The sequence below is a fragment of the Sphaerodactylus townsendi genome, linkage group LG01 (genome assembly GCF_021028975.2).
Source record: "Sphaerodactylus townsendi isolate TG3544 linkage group LG01, MPM_Stown_v2.3, whole genome shotgun sequence".
Taxonomy (NCBI): domain Eukaryota; kingdom Metazoa; phylum Chordata; class Lepidosauria; order Squamata; family Sphaerodactylidae; genus Sphaerodactylus; species Sphaerodactylus townsendi.
In genome coordinates this window covers 191,244,414-191,260,086 of record NC_059425.1, presented here as the reverse complement: position 1 = coordinate 191,260,086, position 15,673 = coordinate 191,244,414, and the positions used below count along the sequence as shown (strand labels likewise).

At 46.3% G+C, this 15,673-nt stretch overlaps 2 protein-coding genes across 7 annotated transcripts in view; one reads left to right on the top strand and one right to left on the bottom strand.

The window, feature by feature from the left end:
* Positions 1–11,945, top strand: part of FAM228B (family with sequence similarity 228 member B) — a 41,025-nt gene extending 29,080 nt beyond the window's left edge. For 3 of the 6 annotated variants that reach the window (XM_048502118.1, XM_048502110.1, XM_048502077.1), the window contains 4 exons: positions 4,674–4,748; positions 6,607–6,694; positions 7,025–7,169; positions 9,457–11,945. In XM_048502118.1, coding sequence (XP_048358075.1) covers positions 4,674–4,748; positions 6,607–6,694; positions 7,025–7,169; positions 9,457–9,577 — 429 coding nt within the window. In that variant the 3' untranslated portion in view covers positions 9,578–11,945. The remainder of the gene's footprint in view (positions 1–4,673; positions 4,749–6,606; positions 6,695–7,024; positions 7,170–9,456) is intronic. The other 3 variants (XM_048502093.1, XM_048502086.1, XM_048502102.1) reach the window with 3 other exon arrangements.
* ITSN2 (intersectin 2) overlaps positions 11,494–15,673 on the bottom strand; it is a 169,870-nt gene continuing 165,690 nt past the window's right edge. Inside the window, exon 42 of the mRNA XM_048506528.1 lies at positions 11,494–13,004. Coding sequence (XP_048362485.1) covers positions 12,847–13,004 — 158 coding nt within the window. The 3' untranslated portion in view covers positions 11,494–12,846. The remainder of the gene's footprint in view (positions 13,005–15,673) is intronic.

Genomic DNA, 15,673 nt, shown 5'->3' with positions numbered 1-15,673 from the left:
GTTGGGGGGGGGGGTAGGGAAAGAAGAAGAAGAAGAGTTTGGATTTATATCCCCCCTTTCTCTCCTGTAGGAGACTCAAAGGGACTTACAATCTCCTTGCCCTTCCCCCCTCACAACAAACACCCTGTGAGGTGGGTGGGGGTGAGAGAGCTCCGAAAAGCTGTGACTAGCCCAAGGTCACCCAGCTGGCGTGTGTGGGAGTGCACAGGCTAATCTGAATTCCCCAGATAAGCCTCCACAACTCAAGTGGCAGAGCGGGGAATCAAACCCAGTTCCTCCAGATCAGAGTGCACCTGCTCTTAGCCATTACGCCACTGCTGCTCCTTTAGGAGATTGTAAGCCCCTTTAAGTCTCCTTACAGGAAAGGAATGGGCTTCTTTCTTTCTTTCTTTCTTTCTTTCTTTCTTTCTTTCTTTCTTTCTTTCTTTCTTTCTTTCTTTCTTTCTTTCTTTCTTTCTTTCTTTCTTTCTTTCTTTCTTTCTTTCTTTCTTTCTTTCTTTCTTCCTTTCCTTCCTTCCTTCCTTTCCTTCTTTCCTTCTTTCTTTCTTTCTTTCTTTCTTTCTTTCTTTCTTTCTTTCTTTCTTTCTTTCTTTCTTTCTTTCTTTCTTTCTTTCTTTCTTTCTTTCTTTCTTCCTCTTCTTCCTCTTCTTCCTCTTCTGAAGTTCTGGCAATAGAAGTCTAGATGCTTATGCCTGATGCTGTTCCATAGTAATGAAATCATCTGAACCCAGAGTCTTGTTGTTGAACAGTCCAGGGGCACAACATCTATTCACAGTTTTTGCCACAGGGTGGATGTGTGCGATGGAGGACATAGAGCAGACAACATTTGTTATATTGTTGTCTTCATTCATACATACTGTTTTTCTACCTTAAACCTTAAAAACCTTTTTACCTGTGATGCGTTTGATCATCTGTTAACAGCATTGTCAAATGGTTGCTTGTTTCATTGGCTTGGATGAAATATGTCACATTATCTACTCACCGAACATTGGATTCTTTGTTCAAACTACCCTGAGACAATAATGTATTTTAGGTTAAATAGTTTTATTAGTTTTGTTACTATATTCTTTGTTGTTTTGTATAATAAGCTTTTTGTAATGCCAATAAAAGGTACTGGTATTTGGATTTTATGTCACATTATCAGAGTTCTTCCAGGCCAAAGGACTTTACACATTGAACTATGAAAATGTTGGTTGCAGGATGGGTATAAAAGCCGTCAGCAACATATAAATAATCTGATGGCAGTCTTGCATCCATGAGAAAAATCACACCAGGAACGCCGAATGCACATGCGGAGCAAACAAGAAGTTAGACTCCCTAAAATCTAATAATCTCTGATTACATTCAGTGACATGCATGGGACTGGGTAGGTGATGAAGACAGGAAAAGTCCGGCCATGCAGCCTTGGAACACAGACCAGTACAAGTGTGGTGAATTGGAAATGGATACGGACATGCCTCATAGCTCATAGTGTAGCCAAGACAAATTGCTAATCCACAGCACTAGAAGTGAAGCTACTAGTGACCTACTTCACAGAGTTGTGAGGGTGACTATAAAATGTATGTAAAATATATTGTAAGTTAATTTCAGTAACTCTTCCCACCACCAACTAATATAAGTAAATTATGTACCCTTGCTTCATGTCACTGCACAATGGCTGGCAATTCCACTGTGATTGCTGTACGCAGTGTTAGTTGACACTGCAGTAGCTTATCCTCCGTTGTCTTACCGCTAGTGTTTGTGTTTTAACCGTGTACTGGAAAAACAGAATTGCCTGCAGCCTGTGAAGAGTTCCTAAACTGTTGAAGGCTTTTACTGTCGAAATCACTAGGATTGTTGTCGGTTTTCCGGGTTCACCACAGATGCAGGTGAAACATCAGGAGAAAATGCTACTGTAACATGGCCATACAACCTGGAAAACCCACAACACCCTAGTTCAAAAACTGATCTCAACAAATGCAGTGTGTGAAATGGGCATTTGCTCATGGTCCTTTGGGTTCATGTAAGTCCTAGAGAGAAGAGGTGGCTGCCTTCTACAGATGTTTCTAAAGACCCTGGGGAATACAAGCAGTATTTTAAAAAGGTACCCCAGGACAGGCAAAAGCTAGAACAGGCAGCCCCAGTCAATGAATGGGGTCAGCTGAAACATCCCACTGAGTCGGCTTAAAAAATGCCTGCAGGTGGATCTGTGGACTGTTAACCTTGAAGAGACCTTCCGCAATAAGACTGTAGCTCATATATTTTGTGGAGGTTATTTGACCACCTTTTGTAGAAAGAAGGAAGAAACATTTTATATTGAATCAGTAACTGTCCGTCACTAACGTAATTCTTTGTGTTGCACACGGTACTCTTCTTTCATATGTTCGTGTTCCTTCCTTCCTTTGTGTGTTCCTTCCTTCCTTCCCTCAGGCTTCCTGTGCTCCTGGATCCCCTGTCTCTGTTTGTGTGCTCCTCCCTCCATTTCTCCCGCTTTCTGAGTCATCTTACCCCTCTGAATGTTCCTATCTCCCCTCTTTTCTTCCTCCGTTTCCATTCTCTCTACTTTCTGTTTCCCCTTTCTCATCTCCACCAACAATCGTTCTCCCTTCCATATTGCTTCCTCCTTCTGTTTCACCTTATTTCTTCCACTTCCTTCCTCCATTTCCCCCATATCTTCACTCATCCGCACTCTTCTTTCATTCCCCCTTCTTCCAGCTGCCCCTGACAGCGCAGGAGATTTCTCCAACCCCTTTGCCAATGGTCACCCCACCCCCTCTTCCTTCTCCCTCTCCTGCTGTTGCCCAGCCCTCTCCTGTTCCAAATTCTGAAAAGCCTCCACAAGAGCCTCCAGCTCCCAGAAGGTCTCTTTCGCGTGACTTCAGCGCTTACCATTCCCATAATCCTTTCTTCCTACCCGTCACTCCAACTATCCAAACCCAAAGGAGGTATCAAGCTCGGGAGAAGAACAGTGACAGCGTTAAATACCTTTGAAGATAGGAGGTGCCCATCACTAAGGGACAGTTCTTCTCCAGTGCAGACCGCATTCAGGTGCTGTGCAGTACCGGGTGCTGAGGAAAGACCTGCTGGGTGCAGCGCTGTCTTCTCTGCAGCTGGCGTGGAACAGAAGAGAGAAGTAAGGAGACGTTGCTCTATGGACTTTGTAGTCTAGTCATCTAGCTCAGGGATCCCTGGCTTTTTTTGCACCCGTGGATGCCTGTGGAATTCTGACACAGTAGGGTAGGTGCAGCCACAAAATGGCTGTCCCAGAAGGTGGCGCCAACTTCAAAATGGCTGCAGCAACTTAGTTTCAGTCACATAGTGAAGATCCTTCTGCTTTGGTGGTAGCTGCTGTCATAGCAACATTTTTAAAAACTGCACAGCCACTCAAATCTCCAATGGCCAATCCAAAGCCTTGCCAGGAAAAAGCCCCCACCTGGCTCCACCCACGTTCTAAAAGCACTTGTCAGGTGCCAGGAAAGATTTCAGCAGGGGCCGTGGCACTCCTGGGCACCACGTTGGGGATCCCTGGCCTAGCCTAGCTGAATTCTCCTCTTAAGACTGTATAATCTATACAAGATTGTAAGCTCTGGGGAGCAGGGATGTATTTTTGTATTTTCTTGTACAGTGAACTGCCTTCCTTGTAACTTGTACATTGAAATGAAAGCTTAACAGTAGATTTGTATACTGTTTATGGAGTGGACAGTGGCGTACCAGGCCTAAATGGTGCCCGACATGACTCAAATTTTGGAGCCGTTGTGTTAACAACTGAAACCTGGATAATGCTGAAGGGTAAATAAATCCAGTGTTTTGAGTGGATGATGAGTTTTGTGTGCCCAGCAGCAGAAATGTAAGACTCCACATCAGCTAACTTTTCTCCTGCATTTCTTCAGGTAATGTGAGCGTGATCTTGTCAAAGAGCAGGGCTTCTGATCTGCCCCCTCCTTGCAAGGATGCTTTGATTCCTCTTCCCCAAACTGGAGACCTTGGAATGAAGCTCCTTGGGATAACTCGATGGGAACTGGGCTTGGGCATGCACCAGCACAGTGGCAGAGACCCCAGTGAAAGAACAACAGCAGGCTTTGTGGAGCACACTGAAGAAAAGGCTCTAAGCAGGAGGCAGAGGAAAAACAGGTGTCATGGAATAATAAAATCCGGCTTCCTAGATGTGGGAGGGCAAGCAGATCACAACATCTTCAAACCAGCTGAAGAAGCAAAGCAGCAGTTAGGAGATGCTGCCAGGTGGTCCCTGGACCATTACTGGTCTTGATGGTGCCAGATGGTTATTGGCTAACTTGGTAGGAAAGTGGACCTGTGACCAGTATAGGCCAGTCAGAACATGGGGAGGGCTAATAAAACGAATAAGAATGGTTCTCGAAGAGCAGCAAGATTCCTACCTTCTGACACTTGATAATACATCAGGAAACTGGTTGTCCTTTTAAATTTTTGGCTTAGCCAGTTGGTGATGTGTATAAACTGTCAGGTTGATGGTTACAGAGGTGACCACTTCTCTGGACAAATCTCCCACTCAGAAGGTTGTGAAGCTAAAGCAGACCAAGGCAGTTTACACAAAGGCACCCCTGAGGACAGGAGACTTGGGAGTTGTTTGCCGTTTCCCCTTTGCAATACCTTAAGAGGAACAGTCGTCCATTGCTCCTTAAGTATTGTGACACTGCAGTTTTTTTCCCTTTCCGCAGCACGGTGCATTTCTAGAGAGCTACAATCCTTCAGCTTATGATCCTTTCTTTCTGCAGAGCACAGACTTCTGGAAGGTACAGTGTCAAATGGGATTCCTATTTACATAGCCAGACAACAAACAGTAAGAACATAAGAGCATAAAACCAATAGCATTGATAATAATTGTGTTAGTGTCTGGAGACAACAGCTCGTGTCAGGGTTGAGTTCGGGGTTTTCTTCAACTAAGGCCCTTTCCGCACAGCAAATATAACACGGGTTGCAGCAGCCAGGATAAATGAACCTGGCATAGCCCCAGGCCATTCACATGGCTGGCCATCCCGCACGGAGGTACGTATTATTATTTTCATGTACTTCCCACTGATGCATAGCTATGCAGGCATGCTCAAATGAACCCTCACAGCTGTGCCTGTGTCAGAGGTCACAACCCTTTGCTCCTGTGGTGAAACACGTGGTGGAAAAATCACCTCCCTGCCTGGCCGTTCTCTCGGAAGAGGCTGCAACCCAGGATTTTAAGGAAGTATTGCGAATAGTGTGGTTCTTGAATACCCATTTTTGCGGCTGGCTTCCTTCATCTCCCCTGATCTGAGGAGGCAGCAGCAGACGCACCCCTGTCATTCAGCTTGTTCTTCTCCAACCACCCTAGGATTTTGTTAGTGTTCTTGGGCTGAGATCTTGTTTTTAAAATAGACCCTTGGGCTAATCTCTGCTGATTCTAGAGAAAACCAAACTGTCTGGATTTCCTGCTTGTGAACAACCAGGATATAAAGTCAGATGTAGGTTGGTTACCTCTGATCCATAAGTCAGCCTTTATTATTGCCTCATGCCCATTCCATTACTCAATAGTTATATGACCTCAGGATGTTCAGATGTGCCAGCCAAATGAGAACATGCCTATCTGTCTGTCTGTCTAGTGCCTTCCTCTGAGGCGTGTAGAGTGGCATACCTGGGTCTCCCTAGTTCAGTTCACAAGAATCCTGAAAGTGAGCAGCTGGTCCAAAGTTATGAAGTGTGCTTTAGTTACACCAGTATTTCCCAGCCTTTTTGATGTCGCGGTACCCTTGGCCTCGCTCTTCATATCTCAGGATACCCTTGAGGAAAGCACCTTTTAAAAAAATTGATTTACTTTAATTATTAGTTACATTTTTAATTATTAGTTACATTTTACCAGCATGCCCACAGAAGGGTCACCTTGAACTCAACAAGTCTTCCTCCACCAAAAAAGCTCTTCCATTGGAGGAAGAGTCACTTAAGAGCCACTTAAGTTTCATGTAGTGGAACAGTGGCATACAGGTCATTCTTTTCAGTAACTCCTACAAAAGTCACGCACTGGAGGCAGGAGGTGCTGAGCTTGGCTTACCTAAGGGTTGGGTGTCTATGACACATACTCATGGTAGCGTGGTCCACGGTGCCCCTGGAAAGTGCTCACAATATCCCAGGGCACCGCGGCGCCCCCCTTGGGAATCGCTGAGTTACACTTTACTAGTTATGAAAAAACCCTGATTTCACGCCTAACTGCAAACGTGGTTATGTCACGAGGACAGCGCCCAGGAACCTCTGTGAGAACTGCTGGGGCATTTCAGTTCTTCGTTCTAGTCGCTGTTCCTGGAGTGTCCAGCTGGCCCCACTGTGGCGTGGGTCGAGCAACACCCAATGGAAAGATGAATGGATGTAGCACAAGTTCTTGTGCAAGATTATTAAGTACATTCCTTCCTCTTATATTAGAGTGTCCAGAAAATACATGTGACTCTGTGCAAGTGGGGATGCAACATGTCTGACATCAAGTCTCTTGCTTACAAAAACTCTCCAGTGTGTGAGTGGAAGTCTTGCGTGGGATTCAGTCCAGTATGAGGCAGCAGAGGGCCTTTGCTCACTTGATGTGGTTGTGAGTGGTTTTTAAAGTGTAGCATTATGAACATTACTGTGTTTTCATAGGTTTCAGTGCCACCTTTGTGTGACCCCTTGCTAAAGGAGGTACAAGGAAGATATCTTGAGGAAGGGATTATCCGGCAGTGTGACGCAGGTATTCCCCATTGCCTACTGTTCGCTTCTGAGGGGCATAACCCATTCCAGGCATAATGCCTGGCAGTTTTGAGGACCCTAATGCCTTCTGTAAGAGCCCTTGCATCGCTTGCCTTCCTGTCCTCCCCCAGCTTCATATTTTAGCCTAGAACTAGGGGTGCTGGATGGGATGGGGACAATCAGATAGGCAGTCATGAGCACTGGGGGTTATCCCAAAAGATCATATCAGCCGTAAAGTAGAAGGGCGAATTTAGCTCCTAATAGTGTCATTGCAAGATCAGCCATGATAGCTTATGGAAATGTTCTTCATTCTTTTTACATTTTGGTACAGGAAGAATGTACTCTTCCAAAGAAATGAGTGAATTCCTTAAGGCTGATCTGCCCCTTCTTCCTTTGTGCCGGCAAGTTATGAATCCGATAGAATGGCTGAAAATCCCATCTGGTTATGTTGACAGTGAGGTGCGTCAAAAGAGCAGGTACAGTTTGACCAGGCCTGTTTCAAAAGCTTTGTCCCTGCCACCGAAGAGGTTTGCCTGCTGAGCCTCCAGGTGCAGGAGCCAAGTGACACCCCCCCCTCCCCCGGGTTTCCCAGGAAAAGCGCGCAGTGTCCCAGAAGGTTCTGTCAAGGATGCTTAACTTATCCGGCCCTCTGAAATCTCCACCAGTGATCAGTGCTATTGCCCTGTCAAACCAACAGTGGTACAAAAGCACACACAGGCTTCTGAAGTCAGCATTAAGATATGGCCAATTACTTTGGTTTGTACTGAGCCGTGGTGAAATAAAAGGGCCACAACCACTTCCTTGCTCGGCATTCTTATTTTCTTGTCTCAGTGAATTGATGAACATCCGCTGACAGCATTTCAGTCCCTTTGAGTTCCTTCTTTTGAGGTTAGAATAGAGGCTTTGGAGGTCAGGACCAGCACCTTGAATTGGACAGTGCAGTGCAGATGGAACAAGACTGGAGTGTTATGGTGCCTTGGGTTGCCAACTTCATCTTGAGAAACTCCAGGAGATTTGGGGTTGGTGCGTGTGGAGTGGCGAGTTTGTGGAAGGATGTCACCTAGAGAATCTGTGAAGCTGTTGTGTTCTCTGGGGGAGCTGATCTCCAAAGCCTGGGAAATTCAGATAGGACATCCAGTCCTACCTGGCAGCTGGCAACCCCAGCCCTATGACCCACTCCAGGCTGCATCCTCGCTCGGGCAGTCCCACACAGGATGCCTTGCAGTACTCCACGTGCCCCCGGGGCCTGGGCCACACGGGCACGGCTCTTCCTTCTTCAGGAAAGGCCACCCAGCTGTGGCCTTGCTGCTGGAAGCTGCCCGTGGCTCCGGATGGCCAGCTCCAGCGGCAGCACATACTTAGGCCCTGCAGGTTGTAAACTTGCTCTTTTGTTTGTGGGGGGGAATGGATTCATTTGATCGCTATCTTATGCTTTAAGAGAGCCAACGTGGTCTAGTGGTTAAGAGCAGGTGCACTCTAATCTGCAGGAACCGGGCTTGATTCCCTGCTCAGCCACTTGAGCTGTGGAGGCTTATCTGGTGAACCAGATTAGCTTGTGCACTCCAACACACTCCAGCTGGGTTACCTTGGCCTATTCATAGTTCTCTCCGGACTCTCTCAGTCGCACCCACCTCACAGGGTGTTTGTTGTGGAGGAAGGGAAAGGAGATGGTCAGCCCCCTTGAGTCTCCTCCTCACAGGAGAGAAAGGGGGGGGATATAAATCCAAACTCTTCTCTTCTTCTTTTAAAAAATTACTGTGCACATTCACACTCAGCACAACTGAAATATTGAGATCCTTCCTCCCTGCCATATGTGAGGAGTTCTTTGGGATGGGAGGATTATCCACCTGCCTTCTGGAACATAGAGCCCAGCAGCAGCTGTGTCGCCTGGGAGCACTTTCAGCTGCCTTTAGAACATGCCTCCAATGGAAGTGGATTTGCATGGCCCAGTTGGGGACCATGAGCCCAGGCCTTTATGGCAATTTGCCATTCTTGAATTCAGAGTAAGAAATTAGTTGCTTATTTCTCCTGATAAATTAATTTAATTATTAGTTTACTCAGGTGCTGTGTGGTTTCTGGGCTGTATGGCCGTGTTCTAGCAGCATTCTCTCCTAACGTTTCTAGCAGTGTTCTAGCAGCATTCTAACGTTTCGCCTGCATCTGTGGCTGGCAGCATCTTCAGAGTCCATGAATTGTAGTCCATGAACATCTGAAGCACCAGAGTTGCACCCCTGGTGGACAGTGCTGGTTTGGGAAGAAGCTTTTAGTCATCCTGGGATCGTCTGCCTCTTTCCCTCCCTCCCCATTCCTGCTTCCTCAAGTAACAGAAATAATGGTCACCCCAATGGAAGTAACAGAAATAATGGTCACCCCAAAATTCCAAACAGGTGACAACCCTGTTGAAAAACCAGCATAACAAAAACCACAACCGACCTGAAATTTGAATAGAAGAAGAGTTTGGATTTATATCCCCCCTTTCTCTCCTGCAGGAGACTCAAAGGGCTTACAATCTCCTTGCCCTTCCCCCCTCACAACAAACACTCCTCACAACAAACACCCTCCAACGTTTTTGGAGCATGCACTTTGACTGTGTAAATTGCGTAGCCCTGGTCTCTCCTGCTTTTCACAGGGACACAGAAAGTACTGATAGCGACTGAATCTGGCCCATGGCACCCTCTTCCTGGGAGGTGGCAACAGAGCAGGTCCTGGTGGCTACGTTTGGGGAAAGATGAGTGTGGTTCCTGTTCTGCTTCTGTTTTGTAGGACCAGACGTGTGAAAGATCCTAGCGAGAGTCAAAAGCCTGGCATTCGGAGAGCCTCCCCCCCTCCAAAGCAGAGAGTGGCTTCAGCTGGTAGCCCCCTTGCCTTCTACTCTGCCTGCTAACCCCAAGGGAATACTTTCCGCTGAAGGCATTAGTCCTTCCTGCCCACTTTAATGGATGTTCTCGTAACGCACATTTTATATTGTCCCTCAGTCCAGTTGCTGTAGGCTTTCAGAAGTTTTATTTTACCAACTACCAACTAGCAGAAATTGACAAGGACAGCTGACTTGCCCTGGCACAACCTGCGAGCAACACAGCAGCACAAGCCAGCCAGGACAGGCAGCATTAACTGTGCTAAATTTCGTTCTGTTAAAGGCGTAGGATGAACTCCACCAGAAACAAGAGCTCGATGGACTTCAAGTGCTGGGGAGACCAGACCTGGCTTCTGCCAAGCACGAGACGGGCCTCTGCCTGGCAATGAGACGAGCCTCCTGGCCACACAAGCGCAGGCAGCTCATCAGGTTGGAAACCAGCAATAAAATCTGCTTCGTAACGAAACCTTGTTGCATTCATTGTACGCAACCGTAGACCAAAAGCAACCGGGACAATCTGAGGCACGCTGGGCAGTGAATGTTTTGGAGCCCTCAGCATCTGACTTGCTCAGTAAGACACGAGAGCGCCACGGGACCCTTGAAGCAGCTCTCCCGCTTCGGTGTTTTATACCCTCCAGTGAGGCATTTATAATACAGTTAAGCGGGTGGTGTTAATCCAGATGGCTTTACCTATGGAGAATTAGAAAGGTGTGCTGCTTCTTGCTACATAATACTCAAGGAACACATGGATCAGACGCTCTGCAAAAACGCTCTGGAAAGCTCAGCCTCCATGTAGCCGCCTCGGTTGCAGCAACACAACCTTTCAGATAGCTCAGCAGTCACTTGTGCCGCTGGGACGTGTGCAGAAGGCAGGCCCATCTCAGTCCCCCTGAAGGGCTCTGGAGGGTCACTCCCAGACCCGTCGAGCGAGCAGTGGTGGTGTGTGTGGCACGAGTGTTGGGGCTGTGGTGCATGCAGGAGAACTCTCCATCACATTTAAGTGCATTTGAAAACAAACGGACTGACACAAAAATCCACTTTTATTTTAGGTGTTACTAAAACTTCAACCAGCCCAGCTCCCTTCTCACATAATTCCTCCCCTCCCAAATGAGCAAGGGGGTCATGATAAATCAGTCCAGAAGTTAAAATGGAACTGTTTAGCAGGTGGCAAAGTTTTTTAAAGACCTTGTGGAAGTCTTCCACTATAGGATGTTTAGGCTGAGTTTACTATTTTTTTTACAGTGCCCTAAATTAACTTTTGGAAATCAATTTCCAAACTGGTTTGTTCTCAGCTGTGTAGCCTCAGGGTGATGCTCACCATTTAAAGCAGGTCATAAGACCTGGACTTCAGTTACAATGGGAAGGCTACTGCTGCCATTTCAGCACATGTTGACCTAGCAAACGCCAGGTAATCTTGCAGGATAACTTCTGTAACCAGAAGCGGGCAACAACCGGAGGCAGAGCCCAGGAGATGAACTGGGCCAGTTCTCTGTGCTGACGAAGAACAAAAGTGGATTTGCATGGCCCAGTTGGGGACCATGTCTGACACATCTTGTTCTTCCGGCAGCTGCCTACTGTGCAAAGTAATGGATAAAGACTCTGATGTCGATCTTGATCTACACACTTGTTCATCTGCTGGGGAATTTGTCCTCCTCCACCTACTGTCATAAAATTTGCCAGTCCCGAACAAGGAAAATAACCTGACAGCAATAATGGCGTTTAATTTCCCTCCAAAGTCCCTGCCGAGAAACTTATTTTTTCACACTCAAGGAAACACTAGCAGGTGACTTGTCATTTAAATGTGCTGTCTTGTGAGAACTGAGTTTCTGCACATATCCTGAACTCTGCTAAACGTAAAACAGCTTTTGTTGTTCTGTCTCGCAACAGTTGTCACATACAAGAGTTTAGGGAAAGCTGGCGGTGGTTCTGATTAACGGAATACAAACTCTCAGAAAACTCTTTAATGTAGCATTAGAAACACACTGATACATTCAGACTGGCTTTGCTGTTCCGTTCAGGAGATTTTCAGCCACCATGTGAAGTTACATAAGAGCCTGGTAATGATTCATAAGACAAGTTGGTAATGCCGTTACCATGGCTGAGTGTTTGTGGAATGCAAAAGACCTCTCCTCCACTCTTCAGCGTTCCCAATAATAAGCACGGTTCCCCCGGGCCAGAGGCGGCGTTTCAGCCCAGCTTTTGAGCCACAGGAGGCCCCGGCAGGCTCTCTGGCTTTACATGAAAGAGACGGCTTCCTGCCCATTTGATTCCTTAAAACTGTATGAGCAATTCCTATTTTAAAAAGTATAATTTACATTCTGACAATTTCCCCCATGAATTTAAGTTCCTGTACTCTTTTGCACTCAGCAGTACAATAAAATATGCTTTAGAAAACCAATATGCCTCTCTGCATCTCTGTAGACAAATTATATATTAAGAAGCTTACATGACTGAAGATGCGCACATTTTGACTGCAATGCAGTGAAGACGGGCGACACTGAAATCCCACTGAAACAAGTAGGATTGAAATGTGACTAATTTCTCCAGCTTGGAGCCTTTTTCTATGACAAGTCTTCAATGTGGGATTCTCTGTAAAAACCACCCAAATATTTTTTCATAAATATATTAAAACAATAGCCAAAAAATACTCACAGGATTAAAAGCATTAAAAACTAATCACATCTCTAGGTCATTTCTGTTTATAACCTCATTGTCTCAGTAGAAAATCATTAGCAGCCCTGAATAAGACAGAAATCATGATTTCCTAAGAACTAAGTCAAGGATAGATTCACAATTTTTTTTAAGGATAAGGATTCCTTAAGTGCGAAGGGTTCAGCATGTTCCCCCCCATAATTTATATCCTGAGATTGGGGCACTGTGCATATAATTTTCTTCCTTTGAGACTGAACAGTGCTTGCCCCAAAATAAACCATTTCTCTTTATATATATTAATCTAAGTGTTAACACATTAAACAATATGCCAGATTCCTAATTAACACTTCAAAGAGCCCTGAAATAGGAAGCATTGGCATGTACATTTCAACAGTTTCAATGTCTCTAAAGGCACTGTGCTACAGTATCGTTTATACAGTACATTCTGCATTGCATAGATTACTACCAAACGCATCGGTAAAGAAATAATTTACATCAGGCAATGAACAGAAGCGGTGCTGCTGCCCGGACTGAGGCTCAAGCCTTAGCGGAAAATGCTTTGTACAACGTCGTCCCCTGTAACAAGGGCAGGTCTGCCAGTCTGCGCTAGTCCCTTTGGGGTTACAAACACAGTGTTTTATCTTTTTTCAAAGGAGAGTTTTCTGGTCAAACAATTGCAGGTCAAAACGAACCCACACTTCCCCCGTCGGGACCTCATGCAGCAGTAAATGTTTAGTTGTTGGTCCCTTGTTTTCTTGCTCGGTTCTGATTTTGGCTACTGGAACTTCAGTGCGACCCAAAAAATCTGTTGGAACAATAACAATAAAAAGTAGAACTGCCAAGTATGTTGTGAATAAATTTGGGGGTGGGGGGATGAACTCAGTTCAACTGAAATGAAACCGCACTATGGGTGCTGCTCACGTGCTGCTTCTGTTTTTCTGTGCACAGCACATTCCTGGACTCGCTCTCTCCTCCTCTGGAACTCTGGGATAGACCACTGTTGACTTTGGAATCTTGTAGCATAGATGTCACGCATGCTTACATGTGTCAAAGTCACACACATCACACATGGACCACCAACATGGCCATGAAGACTGTTTGGAAGCTTCAGGTCAGAATACAAGGACCAGTTCTGGCGAGCCTGCCTCTCCCACCCTGACCCAATTATGCTGGCTGCCAGCGTGCTTCCAGGTCGGCACCAAATGCTTGAATTAAACCTTTGAGGCACAACACGGCTGGGGTCCAAGATTCCTAGCGGGCTGCCTCCATTCATACAGCTCATGCTCTGTGGTTGGCTGAGGAAACCATCAAGAAATCTTGTGGGTGAGAACCTACTTGAGGATCCCCCCCCCCCAGTCACTGGCTTCCCTTTGGAACTCAGCCCCTACCCCCTGCACTGTGGACAGTTCCTTCTTTACAAGCCCTTCATTGTCTCTTGAAAACTTATTCTGCAAGGCCTTTTGGACTTAAAAGTTTGACCTTGGTGCCTGTAGGTTTCCGCTGGCTGTTAATGTGTTTTTCACTTTATGTGTAGCTTTTAACATTGGAAGCCTAATAGCCTAATTCAGGAGTTCCTGCCCTTTTCCAGCCTGTGGGCACCATTAGGACTCGGACACAGGACTGCAGCAGGAAGAGGAGCCAACCACAAAACGTCTGCTGCAGGAAGCAGAGCTACGTACAATAAAAGCAACACAAGGGTGGCAGCTGCCACTGAAATAGAAGAAGAAGAGTTTGGATTTATATCCCCCCTTTCTCTCCTGCAGGAGACTCAAAGGGGCTAACAATCTCCTTTCCCTTCCCCCCTCACAACAAACACCCTGTGAGGTAGGTGGGGCTGAGAGAGCTCTGAGAAGCTGTGACTAGCCCAAGGTCACCCAGCTGGCGTGTGTGGGAGTGCCCAGGCTAATCTGAATTCCCCAGATAAGCCTCCACAGCTCAGGCGGCAGAGCGGGGAATCAAACCCGGTTCCTCCAGATTAGATACACGAGCTCTTAACCTCCTACGCCACTGCTGCTATTTTACTCTGTCCAGTCAATCAGCTCTTCAGTGGCCAATCAGAAGCCCCGCTGGGCAAGTGCCACCTACTTTCTGAAAATACTTCCTGGGGAGGAGGAATGGTAGCAGCTCCATGGCACCACACTGGGGTCACCTGGTCTAATGCGTAAAATTAAATAAATATATGCACCTGGGCTCAGGAAGAGAAATGGCCCCTGAGCACCCTTGTGGTGTTAGCTGAAAAGAGGGATGGGCCAGATAGTTCAGATCAGCAGCCCCTTGGATGTCTGCTATGGCTGTAGCCAGTGCTCCTCGCAGAGCCCTGACTGATCTGGAGAAGAAAGGCGTGAGCAGCAGACCCTCTCTCCTGCAGAATGGAGTCCATCTGGCTCCCGCACCAGCAGAAGGACAATGGCTGGTACATAAATGGAGGGGGGAAAAGCAGTCTAGGCTGGAGCCTGTTTTAAAGTAACGTAGGGGCATAGTTCTGTGCCCTGGCAGATGTTCCTGACTGACCAGTAGAGCTTTTCCAAACCTGCTTTATGCAGATTCACAGGAAAGTTTTAAGGAATCTTCAGAAGCTAGCTTTGATATTTGCGAAACACGTCGGTAGGTGGGAGATAAATTCTTGCATAAATAAAAACACATCTGAACCTCAATAGGGTGCAGCGCAGCACCTTTAAGACCTAAGAGCTGGTTATGTTACAGTGTAACATGGTGAGGATAAAAATGTATGAGAAGCTGGGAAATCCAGATGTGAAATTAAGCTGCCCAAAAGCCACCAAGTGGGCCTATAGGATAGACTGGGAAAGGAGGTGGTAAATTTCCACGATCGCAAATTTGAGTCCTACAAGGCTCTCCCCTAACCCTGCAGCTTCAAACGTGTTTTACTTATGTGGCTCCACCCCCCCTCCCCACTACTTTTAATAACTGTATTTCATGCCCAGACACCAAAACATCCAACCTCGACACTACATCTGTTTTAGCCCCAAGTTCCATGCTTATGGCAGGAGAGTGTGTGCATTTTGTAAAGGATGTTCAACTTGTCTTACACTTCCCTGTGTTTGCTTTCAAAAATGATTACAGACTTGATATGCACATGAATCTGACAAGACAATGTAACAGAATTTTCCCCAGCTGGAAATCTAAGTGAAGAACTATTTATTTCACTACAAAAGATGTAACAACCTCTCAGTGGCCTAAGTGACAAGTGTGAAATAGAAAAGTAGGATAGGAGAAGGGGGGAACTCAACTCTTCCTCTACCTGTGACTTTAAATTCACCACATCCTCCCCAGACACGCCTTGTGGGCTTCCATATGTGTGCTTGCAGGTATTTGCACAAAGTATCAAATTCAGCCCTCAGTATGTCTTCTTGAAAATTCTCTGTAACCAGTTAAAAGGGACCCTTCTGCACCGTGGGGTGGGAAGGTGGCACGGGGAAGCCCAATCTTGTCTGATCTCAGAAACTAGGCTGGGTT